Source organism: Strigops habroptila, chromosome Z (assembly GCF_004027225.2).
Source record: "Strigops habroptila isolate Jane chromosome Z, bStrHab1.2.pri, whole genome shotgun sequence".
NCBI lineage: Eukaryota > Metazoa > Chordata > Aves > Psittaciformes > Psittacidae > Strigops > Strigops habroptila.
In genome coordinates, this window is record NC_044302.2 from 51448364 (window position 1) to 51468308 (window position 19945).

General features: G+C 44.6%; 1 protein-coding gene across 5 annotated transcripts in view; it reads right to left on the reverse strand.

Annotated features, from left to right (window-relative positions):
- Nucleotides 1-1934: 1934 nt before the first annotated feature.
- ABCA1 (ATP binding cassette subfamily A member 1) overlaps nucleotides 1935-19945 on the reverse strand; it is a 94529-nt gene continuing 76518 nt past the window's right edge. For 4 of the 5 annotated variants that reach the window (XM_030470606.1, XM_030470608.1, XM_030470605.1 and 1 more), the window contains 21 exons: nucleotides 19767-19865; nucleotides 18465-18654; nucleotides 18220-18314; nucleotides 17795-17827; nucleotides 17117-17222; nucleotides 16345-16419; nucleotides 15756-15925; nucleotides 14692-14869; nucleotides 14024-14139; nucleotides 13791-13935; nucleotides 12994-13117; nucleotides 12233-12362; nucleotides 11979-12099; nucleotides 11736-11798; nucleotides 11164-11270; nucleotides 10594-10735; nucleotides 6992-7126; nucleotides 6138-6241; nucleotides 5930-6022; nucleotides 5515-5758; nucleotides 1935-5315 (listed from right to left, as the gene is read on the reverse strand). In XM_030470606.1, coding sequence (XP_030326466.1) covers nucleotides 5175-5315; nucleotides 5515-5758; nucleotides 5930-6022; nucleotides 6138-6241; nucleotides 6992-7126; nucleotides 10594-10735; nucleotides 11164-11270; nucleotides 11736-11798; nucleotides 11979-12099; nucleotides 12233-12362; nucleotides 12994-13117; nucleotides 13791-13935; nucleotides 14024-14139; nucleotides 14692-14869; nucleotides 15756-15925; nucleotides 16345-16419; nucleotides 17117-17222; nucleotides 17795-17827; nucleotides 18220-18314; nucleotides 18465-18654; nucleotides 19767-19865 — 2611 coding nt within the window. In that variant the 3' untranslated portion in view covers nucleotides 1935-5174. The remainder of the gene's footprint in view (nucleotides 5316-5514; nucleotides 5759-5929; nucleotides 6023-6137; nucleotides 6242-6991; nucleotides 7127-10593; nucleotides 10736-11163; nucleotides 11271-11735; nucleotides 11799-11978; nucleotides 12100-12232; nucleotides 12363-12993; nucleotides 13118-13790; nucleotides 13936-14023; nucleotides 14140-14691; nucleotides 14870-15755; nucleotides 15926-16344; nucleotides 16420-17116; nucleotides 17223-17794; nucleotides 17828-18219; nucleotides 18315-18464; nucleotides 18655-19766; nucleotides 19866-19945) is intronic. The other variant, XM_030470609.1, reaches the window with a different exon arrangement.

The following is a 19945-nucleotide window of genomic DNA, read 5'->3' on the forward strand; positions in this document are numbered from 1 at the left end:
CTTACGGCATGAACCACGCTTCACCCATCTTTTATTTTCATTCCTTAGTTTTTAATACTTTTCTGCATAGGTAGATCACTTACCAAACCTTTTAAGTTAAATGCTCTTTTCTATCGCAGCTCAGAGCTGATCTCATTTTCATAATGTACTTCAGTGACTCTTGTAATTACCACATCTTGGCTATTGCATACTGGGTTAAGAAGGAATGCCCCCGTATGTCTGTTATCCCATTATGTTTTAATCAGGCTCCTTACTGGGATACTTTATATTAATTCCGAATCATGAAAAACATCAATGCAGCTGGAGTTGCACTGAGGAGGTGCTGCAGTGGATGGAGCCACTAAGCTGAAGTGAGCAGCAGCACAGCAGAGGGCACATGAGCTGAGGAGTCACGCTTGTATGTTGCATACAGTGGGGTGGAGCACCTCCTTCTGCAATTTAAAGGTCAGGAACTGGCAGAGCACACAGGAAGCTTTCCCACAGGTTAATCACTGACCTTCAATGAGAAATTGATTTAACTTCTCTGCTGAAGTATCTTCGTGCAATCTGCCTAATGATGATTATTGCTTATGTGAAGTGCATTAGGATCTCACAGAAAGCACTTAAATAAACCCGTGCTGTAGGCAATTACGTCCAAGGCACGTGGGTGGGGTCCAGCTGCTGTAGTAAGGGAATATAACAGGTCCCAGCTCCGATACACGTGTTCATACTCCTCTCCCTCCAACAAAGCCATCTTTAACATTCTCAGGGTGGAACAAGCACTGCTTCAGAGACCACCATCTTATATTTTACAAATCAACTTTTTAAGGTATAAATGATTGATAAACCATCACTACCAAGCTGATTCAAAGTGCTACCTCATGGCCGTTAACTCAGAGGACTTTTTTGGGGTTTTTTAAATAACAAAAACATGAGCTGAAAAATGGGACATGGAATTAATAGGACTTTTTTCCCCCCAAAGTTCTATTTTTTATTGGAATAAAAAAGAGCTGTACTAAAAACAGTGTAATTTTTTTTAGTGAAACTATTTTCCTTGTCACCAGCATTGAGTAAAGAACTCTCAGGATGTTAGAGGTGTGCTTTATTCCAAAGTTTGTGGTTTTCTGACAAGTGGTTGATAAATCAAGCACATTACCCAAAACACCAGCTGGACACTAGATTAAAACACAAAAGGGAGGAAATTTTAATTGGCTTATTTAGCATGAATTTTCCTGAGAGTGCAACTTCAAGAACTGGCCTTATCCTAGAACTTAACTGGTTGGTGGTAGGATTACATGCAGTAGTAGGCAAAATTTTAACATCAGTTTTCTTTTGGGCAGTTGGACCGTTATTCTGCTTTCATTTGTAAACTGCTGTTCTAAATCAAGCTAGTATTAACTGGATAATTAAATTATATATAATATAATTAATAATATAATTAATTTCCTTTAATTTAATACTAGCTAAGGATTCATTAAGTTTAGGGTATTTCTGCGTCTTTATACTGAAGTGTAACATTTTGCTTTGTCAGTGCAAACAGGTATAGGCTATTTTTAGCAAAGAGGGGGAGCAGTCATCAATAGTTTCAGCTTTCCATATCTCTGTAATTGAAATACTCAGAGGCAGGTAACTGACTTGGGCTTTAAACATCCAGGTAAGTTAAGTTTGTCGTGCTCTGCAGCTGGATTTGACAGTTGCACGAATCACTTTTTTCAGGACTGGGTAGAGTCCTTTTTATTTACTACCTTTAGAAACTTCAAGTAGCACTTCCCTTTCAAATCTTGTGCCAGCTCACTTGGCTGAAAATAGTATGTGCACTGTGCCAATTTGTACAGATACTGGAACTTGCTTGTATGTTATACATCAACATTCAAACAAAACAAAATGGGCAAAACAAGAACTTCTAAGAGCACTCCTCAAAAGAACATATGCAAAAATGACACTCTGAAGACCAGTGGTGCCACAACAGCTTTATTTTTCACTTAATACAAGGCAATTAGAGTGCCTTTTAATACTTCACATAACAGATATTAGCAAATACAAATATATATACTTTTTTTTTTCTTCTATTGAAAATGACCATTTAAGGATTTAACTTAGGAATTTAAGTTGTGAAATCTCTCTAGATTTTTGCGAAGTTAACAGATATTCCAGTGCAAAAAATAGATCCCATTACAGATAGCATAAAGTGCTTGGAACGAAGGACCAGCTATAATTCAGGAGGGAAGGATAAGCACAAAGTGGTAGTTTAACCATGGGGAAAACACAACAGCTCCTTACCAAAATACAAATGTACTACAAAGAAAGAGGGATGCAACATGTCAATAGTAATATGATTCAGAATAAGTTAACACCTCAGCGCAGTTTCATTACCAAGAGTGGTTCATATACTGTATGTGACTCTAGAGTGATTTTTTTCCCCCAACACGAGTAAGTTAGTGGCTGTCTGAACCTATTGCATGACAAATCTTCATGTGAGAGTTGAATTATGCTGTCTGTTCAGTACAAATGAGTCAGATCAGAGCTGTGAAATAGTCTGGTTAAGATATGTATTTACTGTAATATTTTGTCACTGATAGTAGACTCTGTATGAGCATGACAGTCACAGGGCAATAGGAATCAAGAATTTTGTTGGTGGGATAAGGAAAGAGGATTATGATGTAACTGTTGTTTCCTGCTAAATTAATCATTTAAATGAGCAGTTACAAAGACCAAACCACAGCCCTTTCGGGACCAAATCTGAATCCTTCTAGAACTCGTTCTAGTTCTACATGCACTAGTTTGGTGCCGTGCAAAACTTAAGCCCTTCACTTTGGTGACTTAATGCTGATTTGTAATAGTGATTTTTAGCAGTGGTAAGCCTTTAATACATGCTAGTTGTTTCAATGATACTGTAACACAGCTGCAGCTATGACTTACTTGCAGAGTCTTCATGGCTGTAGCTCAGCTGTTTAGTAATTTTTCTGCACCTGGAAGTCTGGTATATTCATCACCCTGTTACTCATCCCCATAGGGTGACAATGCCATAAAGGTAATAACAAATCATGTTTTAAGTGAGGTATACCAATCCCCATTATACTCCTTTCTCAATCCCCTTAGCAATGTACTAAATACAGTTAAAAAAAAAAAAAATAGTATGAAAAAGGCACTTCAGCAGAGCATGTAGAAAGCTCTTACTTTATCCCAAGGCAGGACACAGCAGGGATTGGGAACCTGTGCTAAATATTTAACTGTTTTTCAAAATAGCTGATTTGGTCAGTGTTACCAAGTATAGCTGGAAATACAGGATCATAGAATAGTTTGAGTTGGAAAGGACCTTAAGATTATCTCGTTCCAACCCCTTGCCATGGGCAAGGACACCTCACACTAGACCATGTCACCCAAGGCTCTGTCTGGCTCACACCAGCCTCTTCACTGTTGGGCTGCTGTGGACATTCACAGAAGAAAACGGTCCATGACTGGTTCATGGTGGAGTGGCATCAAGAACTAGTGCTGAACCTGTACAGGTATTTAAGGCAGGGGCATGACATACTTGAATAGCCTGGGAACTGCACTTGGGTTCAAACCACATTACCAAACCTATTTCTGAATGTAAAAGCAAGGTAAAGGGGCCCGTAAGCATCTTAATGAAAGCATACTCTCCCATGACTGTTGTACAATGTCAATGAGAATTGGTTGCTCTTACTAAATAATATGCCCTCTAACATTATTCTGGCTTTGTAAAACTTCAAAAATTATCGACTGATGTAACTGTAGCACTACTACTTTGAAGAATCTTGTCCTTCAAGGGGATTTTTACTGAGGCAGTTTGTCACATGTGTAATAGGGATGTGTTCTCCAGTTAGGGATCACCTAATGACTGAAACTACACTGCACAATAGAAGCAGAAACTTACACCTTAATCTAATGTTATACCAGTTTCCAAACAAGAACATTTTAGGGGAACAACTTGCAGTATTTGCAGATAGCAGCTGATTGCTAGAGTCTGGAACTTGGTCAGATCGTGAACATTGCTATCACTGAATCGACAGAACGAGAGCATAGCATTGCAGGCACAATGTAAAGAAATACTGTGGCTACAAAGATCAGCTGAAAGCACTTTCAATCCCTAATTAAGCTACCTACTTATTTAAAGTCATAAATAATACTGTTAAAAAAAAAAAAATCTACATCTCATTTCTAGTTTTATCTGTCAAAGCCAGAAATGGCAACATGCTTGTGCTAAGCAGTAATGTCAGATTATGGGTACCTTTCTGCTGCAAAGCAGGGGTTAAAGAGCAGATATTACGTATCTGAGTGACATCTCATGATTTAGAGTTTGCTCTTGGCATTAGCAGCTTGTACAACTACTGAGTTTGCTGCTGTGGTCCAAACACTAGATCTGCTTCTCACCCACCTCCTCCTACTAGGTGTTCATGCAGCTGCTGCAGTACCTCAAAGAGTAGGAGAGTACTTAACTACACAAAACCCTAGTCAGAGTACGTTATTGGTTATGATGCTGGTGGGTCAATCCTGTGCATTTGCAGGGTTCACGGTTCTGCGTATCACCACTTACTGATGGAGATGTACAGATATGATGGCCTGTCTCTTGCCATCCCATCTGCACAGTACTGCTCTGTGGCCCCAGATTTGTCATCAACTCACCTACACCAGTCTAGGAAAAGCAGCTGACCAGGTAAGTTTTCACAACCTAAGGCTACAACACTGGTGGTGACTTTTCTTGCCACTGACTCTCTTGGTGCATTCATTGCCAGCAATGGATGTAACACCACGAAGTTCCCACTCACAACACGAATGTTTTAAAGACTAAAACATGCATGTCTAAAATACCTATAAATAACCACTGGCCACGATTCCACAGTGAACTATTTCTGCAATGCTACTAAAAGCATACTGTACAGGACAAGACACAGTATAGCTGAAATCCCACAGCATCTGGTGGGTGCTTTACCACAGCTTCAGAGTTATACTGTAATGAATGAGCTAAGTTCAAGTCTTTCACTTCAGCACAGTACAAGACGACTCCATGAGGCACTGCCCCGTAAAGGAATTTTGTTTCTGTTGCATTGAATTGCATTGCATTGAATGGTTATCAGTAGAGTGTCCAGTTTCTCTTCCTCTAGCTTCTTTGGGAGTATCCTATCCCAGGGAAAAGAAGTTTGCATTCTGCTCATCATTTCTTTGCTGAAAGTGGCTCACACACAACTTTCTTTTACCTTCTCATCTTGAAGGAAGGAATTAAGGATTGCAATGTCTACCACAGTCTGGCTTTTGTGCAGTGACAGATCCTTAGTGTGGTCGTCGTCACTTTGGTCCTTAGCAAAATTTACAAATACCTGCAAGAAAAAAGGCCATGTCACCCATCACCCTGACTTTTCATTAATTCAGGACATTTTATGCACTGAGCTTCCTGAACTAGTCCCGGGATCCAGTACTCTGCTGACATGCCTTTAAAAGATAGGTCCAATAAATTGGTGGATTTATTCCTACCTCTGCATGAAGAAGCTTTTGGCAGACAGGCTACTAAAAACTTACTTGGTCAAGTGTGGTCTGAGAAACGGAGTAGTCTTCTATGTGGAGTCTCTTCTTGTTCTGGGAGAGAATACTGAATATTCTGGCCAGGGAGGATGGTGAAGAGGGAAGCTGGTACTGGAGCATGTTCCGATGCTTTTCCTTCAGGACGCTTCCAGGGAAGGCATGCCCAAAGAACTCCTCAACCGGCTTCAGGTCTGGGTTTGCCCCTGCAATTCTCACCACTATTGTGTAACCATCTCCAAACCTGTAAACAAGAGCGCCAGCACAGGAGTTAAGTGTCTTTGCAATAGAAGCACAGTTTAAGATCTAGCAGCCTTTCCCATAGCCAGAATAGCAATCAAGACAGAGGAATTAAGTCTGACTGTATCTCCCTAAAAACACAGACAACTCTGTGGTGTAAAATGAAAACAGCTACCTGTTCTTTAGATGCTGGACACTGCCCAGACACCTGAATCGCCCATTGACCATTATCGCCATTCGGGTGCACAGGGCTTCACATTCTTCCATGCTGTAGGCAGAAGCAACTTCATTAGCAGTGGAGGGCAGAGCAGCCAAACAGAGTTTAGCATCCAGCCCCGGTAAATGCAAAAGCCAGGGTATGATACAATTGGGTTGCTACTTGCCTGTGAGATGTGAGCACCACTGATCTTCCCTCTTTGATTACACTCAGAGCACAGTTCCACAGGAAACGACGTGCTTTGGGATCCATCCCTGTTGTTGGCTCATCCTGCAAAATACATACAAAACCCAGGTTATGCTGTTACATTCTACCAACAAATAACTCATCTCTGAAATAACTGTCCATTCTGTTTATGCATACTGGAAACGTTGAAAATAAGCAGGTTTGACTTATTTTCTGAAATGAGAAAATAATTTATGCTCCAGATTTTAAATTAGCAAACGTCTTTTTCAAAACACAGAAGTACTGTTTATTCTGCAAGTATAACATGAAATATGCTGTTCTAAAACAAGTTAAAGTCTATTTGTTTAAACACAGCATTAGACTACTTTTTCCTGCACTTTGAATTTTAATAATCCTAAGATTTATCCCCAATTTTAATCTAAAGAATCCCAAAATATTTATTTCCAATTTTCACTGAATTATTAAAAACATAGGACTGATTCTCCTGCATAGTAAGATTTGCTTGAGTCCAGCCAGGAAGGCTGTTATTTTTTTGCAGGTACAGAAATCTTTGCAGCTGTACTAAAGTGGTAAAGATGCTACACAGCTGGCAGTTTGGCATCATGTTTGAGACCCTACTTACTCCGTGACTTTTCAGAAATAGAAGCCCATAGTCACATTATAGCTTGCACGTACATTTAAATAGGGATCTTTATTTCCATGTGCTCTTTGCTCCTGTTTAAGTGACTAATGATGTATTTAAACGTTAGTTGGCTGTGAAAATCTACTCTTCATTTGAACCTGATTTTTCTGTTTTCTAAGGAAAATGTCAATGAGCAAAGGTTGCAGACTCACCAGGAACACCACAGGTGGCCCTCCAATGAGGGCAATGGCTGTGGAGAGCTTGCGCCTGTTCCCTCCACTGTAATTCCCAGCATATTTTTCTCCGTATTTCACAAGACCCAGTTTCCGAATTGCCCACTCGCCAACCTACAAGAAAGAGCACACCACCATCTTGAGTCAAGCACAGCAACATCGATCTACACAGTGAGATTTTCCTTATGAGCTTTAGCTTTAAAAACATTTTTCGTCCGTAGAAGGGCCACTGATCTGAGGCTCTCATGTGGCACGGATATGGGTTTTGAAACACCCTTTAGATTCACCTTTAGGTTAGGATATATGCAATCCTGCCCCTGGGAGGCCAGAAAATCAAATGGCTGCCATTAACTGTCCAGAAAGCACGATTTTGACATCAGTCAGCCACATTAACCAGCAGTGTAGTGCTCATAGCAGCACTGGCTTTAGCTAGTGTCCTGGGTTCAGCTGTAGCAGTCATTTTTCTCTTTCTTAGTAGCTGGTGCAGTGCTGTGTTTTTGACTTTAGTCTGTGATAACACACCGATGTTTTTAGTTCTTGCTGAGCAGTGCTTACCCCAATCAAGGACTTTCAGTCTCATGCTCTGCCAGGCAGGAGGGGCACGGGAAGCCGGGAGGAAGCAGAGACAGGACACCTGACCCAAACTAGCCAAAGGGGTATTCCATACCACAGCACGTCATGCCCAGTATGTAAACGGGGGGAGTTACCCGGAAGGCCCAGATCACTGCTCGGGTCGGGCTGGGTATCGGTCGGCGGGTGGTGAGCAATTGTATCCTCTCCCCTTGTTATTTCCCTTATCATTATTATCATTGGTGGTAGCAGTAGTGGTTTTGTATTATACCTTAGTTGTGGGACTGCTCTTATCTCAACCCGTGGGAGTTACATTCTTTCAATTCTCCTCCCCATCCCTCTGGGAGCGGGGGGAGGAAGAAGGGGAAAGAGTGAGCGAGCGGCTGCATGGTTCCGAGTTACCAGATGGGCTCAAAACACGACAGTTCTTTGTGGTGCCCCTTTGTGGGGCACAAAGGGTTGAGATAATGACAGATCTGACCAGAGTGTGTCTAATCGTATTTGTGATAAGCACTAATTGTTTCGGATTAATAGTCACTCATCACAATGTTGATTTATTTACTCTCAGAGTCGTTGTGCTTGATCTCAGAGTTTCAGCATGTTGTACCTTACTTACAGCCACTATTTGCTGTTTTAGTGTTTATCGGCTGGGGGGCCTGGGCTAAGGTTATTGTTCCACTGTACTTCATGGTAATGACTAGTAATACAATACACTCATTGATCATGAAACTGGTTTGGCTTGTGTTCCCAGAATGGTCATGACCTCTATAATTTGGGAGGTATATAATGGAATTTTTTAGCAACTACACATCTTTTTTTCTCCTCCTCTGGGGGTCAACTTATGAAGAAGATATTTCCTTACACCTCCTGCTCCCCCACCAGGCTATTTACAGCAGCATTTGAGAACTCTGAAGGTTTTGGATGGCCTTTAAATACCCTTGAAACTTGCCTCCTGCTTGTGCTGGGGATCAGCATGTTGCCACCCGTACGGTGTGTGTTTTACCCACGGCTACACCACCCTGAGAATGCCCTATTTTGTCTCATCTTGAAAGTTAAGCAGGGGTCAGGCTCAGGTCTTGTCTAGCGTTAAAAGACGATATAGGAGGACCACCAAGAGATTTTCCCCCAGGCTGGACAGTCATGAGTGGCAGGGTGTGCGGGATCGTATGGGCAAGCTCCTGGGACAATGGGCCCCTCCAGTGCTTTGGAACTTCACCCCTGAACAAGTGCAAAATCTGCAAAAATTAGCAGAACACTTAAACGAGGTGTGCTGTCGTCCTGGTTACACCAGAGAGGGACAAACGTGCTGGGGCTGGGCCTACGCCTACAGTGTCTCTGGAAAAAGATGTCTCTGGATCTGATGGCAAAGCAACAGACAACGCTGCTACTCAACCCCCAAGCACAGCAGCTACACCAACCCCGACAACAGACTCTGCAGCTACTCCAACCCCAGTGACAGACACTGCAGCTAACCAAAGGACCAATCTGTGCCAATATCAGTTGCCCCTGTAAGCAAGGGGAAAGGCAAACGAGAGCCACAAAGAGCAACTTGTGCAGTGAAGAAAGATGAAGACCCAATGCATGTACTACAGGGGACGGCATCTGAACAAGAGTTATTACTACAAGAATCAGAGGAAGAGGAAGAAGAAGAAGAGGTGACTTCTTGATCCCGGACCTCAACCGAGCTGCGGAATATGCAAAAAGATTTCATCTGTCTTCCAGGGGAGCACATTGTCACCTGGTTGCTCTGATGCTGGGACAATGGGGCCGACGGTCACGAACTAGAAGGTAAGGAAGCCAAGCAGCTGGGATCACTTGCTAGGGAAGGAGGAATTGACAAAGCGATTGCAAAAGAGAAACGAACCCTCAGCCTTTAGAGGCAGCTCTTGGCAGCTGTGAAGGAAAGGTTTCCTTACAAGGATGATGTTATGTGTCACTCAGCCAACTGGACCACGATAGAGAGAGGCATCCAGCCCCTGAGGGAATTAGCATTCTAGAGATGATCTTTCATAGGCCGGATGCTGGGAATGCACCTGTAGATCCAAAAGAATGGCAGACTGCCCCGTGCAGCTAGCTTTCCAGTTGTTGTGGACTTGCAGCAGGGACATGGTCACTACTGACACACAGCAATCCCACTGTGCTGCACCTTAGCCCTTCAGACAGATGGGGAGGATCTGGCTTGTTGTTCAGGAGTATTACCACTGGTGCCAATGGCCAGGCATTGTTGCCCTGGGCACTAAAAAGTATTAGGGGGAAGAGATTCAGCTACTACTTGGATCATATACAGAACTGGGTCTCTTTTTACATGGGGAGGATGGGAACATCACACAGAGGAACTCACCAGCAACCTTCAAAGGAGCCTGCAGACTTCACCCATCATCACTACTCTCAAAGAGGGATTCAAGCTACCTGGATATACCCTAGGCACCAGATCTGACCCTATCCAAAGCACTGGGTATAGATGTCATCTTCCTACCTACAGCAGTTCCTGCTCTGCAGCACCCATGACACTTAATGAAAACTGTGAAGGATGCTGTATGGTACTGGCAGCTGCTGTTAAGTTGCCTAAAGACTGTTAGTGTAACACCATGTCTGAATGCTGAAATAGCAGGACGTTAAGGATGCAGCACAATCAACTGGAAAGATGTAACAGCCAGCATGAGGCTTCTGTTAAGCTGTAGAGTGCTTCCTCCCTGGGACTTTGAAGAATTAACTCTTGACAGCAGATTAGGTTCTGCATGACCTGCAGCTTCACAGCCCTTAAACTATTAAAGGAAAGAAGTCATTCAGTGGAGAAATGCATCCACTGTGAGAATTCAGGACCCAAAGTATCTGACCTTCCATTTAGTATATTTTAGCAACTTTGATTTGCTCTGGAAGGGAAGGGGGATAGATTTCACCATACAGTATCTTCAACAGCTTCGCATCATGGCATTGCATGTGTTGCAGGGAGGGTGCACGAAAGCAGGAACAACTGGTCACTGGAGTGGGTCCTATGGCATTTGGTTTACCTTGCAGACTTCCTTCTCTGGAACACCTCTCAGGAGTGCGTAGAACTCCAAGTGCTCTCGCCCTGTCAGCAGCTCATTAACAGCATCGAACTGTGGGCAGTAGCCCATGTTCTGATGGACTTCTTGGATGTTGGACAAGATACTGCAAAAGAAAAACCCCTTTGTTAGGATTTCAGAAGTACATGCTGCTATTTTAGGTGTTAAAAGGAGGAAAGTGGAACAGTGCTTTTGGAATCACTGAACTAACAAAAATGCAGGATCCTAGAAGTCCATCTTGGTCAAACTCTTTTTTCTCTCACCCTGTCGCCCCCTCTTTTTTTCAATATGATATTTGAACATGAGGGGGCAGATACTGAGAAGTGACTACCAGAATAAATCAATTTTCCTAAGCTCATGAAATACTTTACCAGACTCAGCAAAGGGCTGAAACAGGTGTCAGGAGTTGAAAAAGGGAGATGCGGGGCAGAGTTTAGACTTGCTGAAAGTGGAACTAAGGCTGCGAAAGATGAAGAAGAAAGCAGCAAAGGACCTGCTTTGACACAAAGCAGAGAAAGATGCATGGTCTTTCACCTGTTTCCTTTGAGGAAAGCTTCTCCTCCTGTCACATCTGTATCACCAGTTAGCATCTTAAAAGTAGATGACTTGCCAGCACCGTTTACTCCCAGGAGTCCAAAGCACTGGTGATACAAAAGAGCAGATGAGCGCAGTGTTTTTGAGAACAGGATTCAGCTACATCATTTCAGCACTGACAAGATGGGAAGGAGCAAATCTGGCCCTCAGGACACCTGGAAGGAGTCTTTTGTGCGTTTTCAGAGAAAAAGCCTCTGGGCTTTTACTTTCAGTATAAGTCTTTAGGCTGCGAAAATGAACAAATTGTGGTGCCACCTTGGTGCAGTGCCACCACAGGCTATCTATGCCAACCCTTGAGGGTACCAGAGTTTGGCCTCTGGTCCCAGACACTAAGTTGAGTACCTTCTTCAAAGGCAGAGAGACACAGGATCAGAAACTGCTTCAACTTCCAGGCAATTTCCTTTGATGTAATCTGAATATAATCTGTTTCTGATCTTACCGTACTCTCTGCTGTCTGTTGCTCTTAAATACTGCAGCAATAGCAGAGCAAGGAATTTGACAGATAAGCTTACCTCACCAGGGGGTATTCCAACACAGATCCTATCCACAGCTGGCTTTCGCTTCATTCTGTAAATCTGAAATCAGGAGAAAAAGAATGAGAAGGACCACGTCAATGAGAACTCTAATTTGAGCCATACATGTTCAAAACTCCAAACACACTCTGGTTTTGACCCCACTAAATGCCTTTGAATGAGGCTTCTGGTGAACTGCATGGTTTGTACCGAGTAGTCTTAGGAATACAAAACTTTTGTCACCTTGGTTAGCTCCTTGATTTCCAAGATGTCACTCTGTCCTCCTCCGCTAATTATCCTCTGTCTTTCTCTGGTTACATCTTCATCTTCATCATTCACAGGAGGCAGCTTGGCATAGACAGGCCTGGAGAGAGTAACATGCTAAAGCCTTAGCAGAAGATGACAGGGCCTCCACAGTTAATATTCTCCCCACTTCATGGGGGGCACCAATGAAAACTTCAGCTGCCTGCAATGGTGAAGTGAAGCAGACATCCTACCTGGGCCTGATGAAGAACCTGTACTGGATGAGCACTGTGATGAGGAAGAAGACAACGCCCTCTACTGCCATGGCAAAGAGGTTCCTTCCCACCAGGTCCCATGACAGAGGAGACACAAAACGATTTTCTCCTGCCAAAATAAGACGAAGAGCACAGTCACCTTTCCCAAGCAACAGAAGCAGGCTAGCATTTCTTCCTGCAGAGCTCACCAAGTTGGGCACTGGGGCAACTGGAATGCAGCCAGTGGGAGGAGAGAAAGGACAGACCACACATGGGACCAGTTGCGGCTGCATGTGTATTTCTTGCTGTAGCAAAGCTGGGACATGGGCCTGGAGAATTCAGTCTGCCAAAGGAGAGCTGGCCCAACTTTCTGAAAGGTTAGTGAAGCACAGAAATACTGACTCAGGCCTGTCATCTGCATCCCATTAAAAAAAGAACCATCCAGCTTTCCAGGGTCTCAGCCACTCCTTACACTTGGCCTAATGATCCTCTCTATACAGTTGTGTTTATGCATTTTTGTTTAATGCCCCTAATAACTCAAAACTGTGGGAATCTATCTGGCAGGCCCTCTTCTGTCCTTGAAACAACCTAAAAAGGACAGCTGTAGACACTTGCCAGCTTAGATCAGATTTGTGCTGCAAATTGTGCACTTTTAGCTCCTGAGAAGTCAAACAAGCAAAGGGTGCTGCTTATCCAGAGCAGACTTGAGCTTTCCCTGTTCAGTTCAGGTCACTGTCCCTGTGATACACAGTTTCACTCACCAAACCTCTCCAGAGCATCAGCCATAGCCTGGTTTTTCACCATGTCAATGAGTCCCCGTCCCAGGCAGAAGTGGGGGAAGATGAGGAAAACAGACTTCAGGATGTCATTGATATTGTTCAGCTTCTGTTAAGACAAAAATCAAGTGCCAGTGAGCTATCTGAGCAGAAAGCAGCCACCACCTGCCAAGTGTGACCCACAGAATCATAGAATCATTTTGGCTGGAAAAGACCTTTAAGAATGAGTTCAAATGCATGTTGTGATTGACCCCTCCCTCCCCCACCACTGCATCCCCTAAAATTCGAGGATTAGAAATGCTCTCCCAAAAGCCAGTGCCATGGCTCCTCAGGACAGTCACTGTTCTTGCCTTGTTCAAGATGCTATCAATACAAGCAAACTGCACTGAAGGATAAATTCCTCCAAACAGTCATGGTCTAAAAGGCAGTGTTTGCAAACAGTAATGTGCAGAAAGGCTACAGGTTGAGGAAACAGGAAAGTTGTGCTTGCACAGTTTGGTTATCTCAATGGCTGTGGTCTTCCAGTTTAGCTCATGGGTTGGACTGACAGCAGCCTGAGGAGAGGTTCCTGTTCTGCCAGGCACTTATCTACAAACATGTACATGTTCTTACTAAGCTAAAACAAGCCTTGTAACAAAAGGGACCATCATCAAGGACTGCCTCCTTATGCCTACGGGCAGTGGTACAATCAATAGGTAACTCCCACAGGGAGTTACCTCAACCTCTTCCCACAATGTACACTTCACAGCCCAAGACAGCGAGGAGCTTCTGGGAAAACATACGTTGTTGGTGAAGAGCTCCAAGACAAAGGTGGCCACACTACTATTGATGCCAATGAAGAGGTTCACACTGGTCAGCACAACATATGCTGTGCTGGGGATTTTGAACACGAAGGAGGCTGGATACATCAGAGGGGTGATGGACCACCTGGCAAGAGGAAAGGCAGCAATATCAGGAAAGCACCTTCCAAGTCTAAGAGCCTTCCCAGCCATCTTTCTGATGAGAAGTCCCTTACCCATAGAGAAACAGAAGGAGAGCCAGCACAGGCAAATTGGAGGAGGATACATAGGACTTCTGCTGGAAGCAGATGAAGATGATGATGACTAGCGTGGCTGGAACAATGTAGTTGCACTGGAAGGTGAAAAATATGGCTTTAGATTTGTTTCCAAATGACAAAAAAATGAAAGGTGTCTTTCTGCTCTGAACCAATGTTTTTCAACATTGTTCAGTGTTCCCAAAGCTGTTTCCAATGGGAGATTCTTAGAAGTGTCACATGTGTGAACTACAATGTAGCACACATGGATTTATGCTTCTTGGTCCCTCTGGAAGTAGTCAGCAGAATCTCAGAGGTTCTGGACACCACGTGTTGAAAAAAACCCTGCTTTGAACGGAGCAGAACAAGGGGCTGCATAAGCAAACACTTTGGAGCATGTATTTTAAAAGTGACATAATAAACGCTGATAATTGAGCTTATGGTTGCCCTCCCATCCTCTGTTCAGTGTTCCTTCTTCCTCTGAGGTGAACCACTGACCCAAGAGTAAACACAGAAGTAACAGGCACAGTTATTAATTCACCGAATTAGTATAGTGCCCACTGGCCCAAACTGCACTTTGCACTTCAATGCAACAGACATCCTATAAACACAGAAGGGAGGACAGTTTAGCACAGTTACAAAGCCCTTACCATATCCCAGACAAAGTTGGCCAGCCAGTAGATCACAGGCTTCACACCACTGATGAACTGCAAGTGTTTAGCCTTGCTGACACGTTCCTGGATAAGGAAAACCACAAAGCTGGCAGGAACAAAGGACATGGCAAAGATCACACAGATAGAGACTAGGACATCCACTGAGGTGGTCATCCTGGACAAAAAAAAGGAGAAGAAAGCAAAGTGTTTGTATGCTGGTGCTGGCTCCTTTGAGACGAAATAAAACAGCTCATGCAGGGTAGTATAGAAACTGTTTCTCCTTCTGCAATTCTTGTTTTGCAGAATGAAGGATGGCCACATGAGGCTGTCTTAACTGCAATTTTTCTCCAGCCATACAACAAAGGGAACATGAACAGCCTCTTGGCATCTCAAGAAGAGCACCACAACCTGGAGATTAGCAACTTCAGCATAACAGACTGCTTCCTGCCTTCCTTACCACAACCACTTTGTTTCTTACTTCATGCATTTGTTGAGGTTGTTGGGGCTTTGTCTTTTTGCTTGTTTGATTTTTGTTTCTTTAAAGTTCAGACTGTTATGTGCCACTGCTCTAAGATTTGAAGGATCTATCTGCACACAGCTTATGACTCCTGACTCTGGCTGTGGTAGCAGCGCCTAAGTGCAGTAAGCACTGTGCATTACTGTGTGACACCCCCCCCACCAAGCTGAGACAGTTGGCAAAAATGAACAGGATCTATCAAGTTCCTAGTCGAACAGTGGCACCTTGGGACAAAAGAGCCACCTTTCTGGATATGGCTGAGAGGAATTTCCCAAGCAGCAGCAGGTCTGAAGACTACACTGGTTCTTAGAAGCTGTGCTTCCAGGGACATAGAAAGCTTGCATAGCAGTGCTGTTCAACAGCAAGTCTCAACAGCACATGTTGCCACCTGCCCAGACCACAGAAAATAAGGCCATCATGTCAGAGCCTAAATATCACAGGCCACTGAATTTCCACCAGTGAGGCTAAAACCTCCCATGTTGCCTGTTTCCAGTAACCAGCAGCTGATGAGCCCAAACCTAGCCACATTCCTGTCAGGACTTACAGGGCCACTTCAGAGAGCTGTTGCTTGGTGAGGTTGAGTGGATGATTGAAGGCAGTGATCCCGTAAGCACTAGGATTTTTTCCCTGCTCCAGGTTAGCCCGAAGGATGGCATTGTTGATCACATTCAAGAAGGAGGCAATGGCATGCCAGCCCTTGTTATTGAACCACACCTGTAAGAGACCATGTCAGCATCAAAAAGGCATGAGATACATCAGCTACCCAACAGGTTTCTAAGCCCTGCAGAACATCCTTTCCTCTACTGAGGGCACATGATTTCTTTCCACATCCTTCCACTAGTTTGCTCAAGGACAGAACATACAGTTTGATGAATAACCACAAGAGGCTGCTGAAAGCTAGTACTGACCCAGCACTGAACTCCTGAGCCTTAGGCCTAGACTTCCAAGGGAGGAACAAATTTTGGGGAAACCCACACAAGAATGCAAACTGCATTTGCTTCACTAGCAAATACAGAGAGCTATGGTCTGTGCAGTTGTCCAACGCAAACTGCTGTGACTTTGCTAACTAAAAATCACTCCAGGTTACCAGAGCTTCAAATAACAGGCACAGCAGTGAGGATTTGTTAATTTACCTTCACATTGTTCTTTGTATCCAGGCCTTTCATGAAACTTGACAAGCTGTTGAGAAACCGATCTCCAGAACTCCCCTGCAAACAGCAAAGAAACAGTTACTTCCCCTCTGAGAGTACCTTCGTTCATGTACTGCAGTCTAGCAGGGTTCACACGTTTCTCACAGCTCTGACAGTTTTCTTTCCATTCTGCAGCCTGTATCTCCCAAGCTGGAGGTAGCAGGAAGGCTGAGAAATTGCAGCTTTCCTCCCCTCTTTCCTTTCTGCAGTCCCACCATTATGAGAGGTCAGCCTTAGGCTTCTTTTTTTTCCCAGCAGTAAGTATTAGCCAGGGTTGCAGGCAACCTTCAGAGACATTGCAGCCCACAGGCAGCCTCAGAATAAATCAGTGGCCCATATTCTCTTCTTAGTCAAGGCAGACTCAGCACAGAAGGGCTCAAGCGAGGTTTTGAAGAAGATGGCAGCCACTTGTTAATTCCCCAAGACAGCCTGCCCTGACCTGCCACAAAACACTCAGAGGTGACTGTAATCCCCACCACTTGCAAGTGGTTTCAGACAGAACCCACATCAGCATGTGGGCCACATAAGCTTCAGGTGAGCGTGTCCCTAAGCCTTCTGCTGCTCCCAGATGCCTGGGAGACCCCAGCTCAGAGGCAACAGGGAGAAGCCTCTGGATGCAACTAACATGCACCCCGTTTTATGGCTTGCAAGTCATTTCCAAGTAACAGGACTCTGACATTCGTGCATCCTAGGTTAACGGAAGACAGCTACTCACCTGTGCTAGCTCCAAGATTTTCTTCACTTGTTTAATGGCATCAGTGACTTCAAGGCTTGGAGGAAGCATGAGGGAACTGCTGGCTCCCAAGGAAAAGCCACCATACCTGAAAGTTCAGGTAGAAAGTGATGCTAAAACCTGACTACTTGCTGACCTCCAAAAAATGCCACTCCTCCTCCGTCCCCAGATGTCTCCTTTTCCTGCACTGTATCCAAGGGCAGTGTCTCTGCTCCTACACAAAGGAATTACTTTGATCTTCCTACACTGATGCTTAGCCATGATGTCTCCTACTCCTTTTTTTCTGGGGTTAAATACCCATCCTATGACTGCTCAGCATGCTGTTCTGTTCGATGAATGCTGCTATCCCCTGCTGCGAGTGCAGTCAAAGCAGGGCATCTCCCTGGCTCTTCTGCTTGGAAAATAGCACTTGCCAGAATGAAATATCAGTTGGCTGGTCCTGAAAATCTTTTCAAGCCAATACTGCTCTCTGCATAAGGCAAACATGCTTTCCAGTGATGTGCTCTGGGGTTGTCCCAGTTTATCCTTAAACATGCTCCCTCAACATTTGGCAGCTAAAAATTATAAAACAAACTGTGAAGGGGGGTGGGTCTGTCCTGCTTAATACGGTGCTTGAGGATTAGTGGACACATATAAGCTAGAGAAAAGGCAGTAACTTACCTGAACTCATTCACCCAGACCTTATTTTTTAAGCTGTAGAGACAGAAAAGAAAGCTGATATATAACACATGAAACAAGAGAAGACACAGACTTAACAGTGCTGCAGGCACATGGCCAGGCAAAGAGAGTGCAATAGCCTCTCACATTTGGCATAAGTCCCACTACTCCTCTTTGGTGTAATCCCCCTCCAATACAGGCTGGAGACTAGACTTGCTCTGTATTGTGCCTGCAAGGCTCAGGACACAGCCCACGGAGCTGCCGCAGCAGAAACTAATAAAGCAGAAACACCACTGGAGCTGAGTGGCTCTGGCCCACTGCTTAAGAGTTTGAGCTGCACAGGCCTATTTGCCTGATCTGTGCAACACCCCCATGCAGCAAGTAGCGTTTGATGGGGAGCGAAGGAGGAGGGTGTGCTCAACAATTACCTTTTCCCAATGATCTGCACGTAGGTCTTCACTAGGTAGTCTGATATATTGCGACCTGTCAGATTCTGGAGGATGTCAGTAGTATCTTGCTCGCGCTGGCATCAGCAGGGAAAACACAGATAAATGCCCATCAGAAAACACAGATGCTGAGTCAAACAAACTGTGTGCAGCACACAAGAATCACACCCAGCTGCTCTGCTCTCCAGGAGCATCCCTCATTGCAGTATCACTGAGCTCCCTCCTACCTGTGGTGGTGGCAGCCCGCCTGCACCAGGGGGACACACAGGCAGCATTTTCTTGATCTTCTCATTGCTGCACTCACAAGATGGGGAAGGGTTCTCCATGCTCCAGTTGCCTTTCAAGAAGATGTTCAGGACTGAGTCTGGGACTGAAGCAGTGGTCCATTCTGTCTGCCCCACAGTACAAGGAGTGTCTCTGTGTCAGGGAAGAGGCAAGGCAAATGCAGTTTTTAAAACAACTATGAGAGCCTTTTCTCACAGGCCATTTAAATAACAGATGCCACAGTCCCCAGGAAAGGCAGGCTGTTCTTTCAAAGGAGCCTGACCTCATGAGATGAACAGCTCAGAGCAACTCTGCAGCTTCTAACAGATCCCAGGAGACTGAGGTTGGCCAAAACTGAGTAGTACCAGACACTCTCCTCTTCTCATTCACTTCACAGCATGCAGACACTCCCCTCTTCTCATTCACTCCACAACATGCGAGTGCTTTATTTCAGTCAGCCCCAGCATGCACAGTGTCCAGAGTTCAAGCAGTGTCTGGGTGATGCTTTTAGTCATATGGTTTAGTTTCAGGTAATCCTGCAAGGAGCAGGGAGTTGGGCTTAATGATCCTTATGGGTCAGTTCCAACTCAAGATATTCTATGATGCTAAGATCATGGCAGGCAGTCTTTCTTGGATGACATTTCTGCCTTTGGAGCATCAAAATATGGCTCCTCCCCAAGGCCCAAGGTCCAGTGCCCAAGGCCCTCCCCAAGGCAACATCAGTGGGCAGCCTCCTCACAGTGCTCCATGGGTGGAGTAACCCAGCTCCTGTGCCTCTTTGGCAGGATACAGCTTACTTTCCACTACTGACCAGCACATAGGGCCATGCAGCTATTCAGTGGCAGAGCTAGGAAACACCACCAATGCTGTCTGGCTCTCCACTCTTTCTGCTGGCATTTGTTTGTTCCTAGTGAAGATAGAAACAGAGGACTGTGGAATGGGAATAGCTATAGCCAACAACATACAGCAACATGACTAGGTCCTTTTCCACGTTCAGGACCAAACAGTAATTTAAGGGAGAGATTACTGTCTCCTTTCCATCTCTGTCAGTGAGGACGTGCACTCAAACCTCACTCCCTCACCATGCTGAGGGCTGGTAATTTTCTAAAAGGTCCTTAGCCAAAAAAATGAAGATAATTGCAACTCTTTTGGCTTAAATCCTGGTCTGGCCATGTATGACTACTGTACCCTAAAGCTGGCTAAATCTACTGGGTGACCAGAAGCTGGGGCTGGGCTCCTCCTTCCCAGCCCAGAGTTCTACTTACGGGATGGAGTGTCCCTGCATACAGCGTGTACCAAAGCCAGGTTTATTGAGAAGGGCATCCAAAAGCCTCTGAGTGCTTGGATCTTCTGGAGCATCATTGCTACGGGTAAAGCAGAGAAAGACTACCAGGTCGGTGGGATGACAGGCACACAGCAAAAGTGGCAGCAGAGTAAGCCTGAC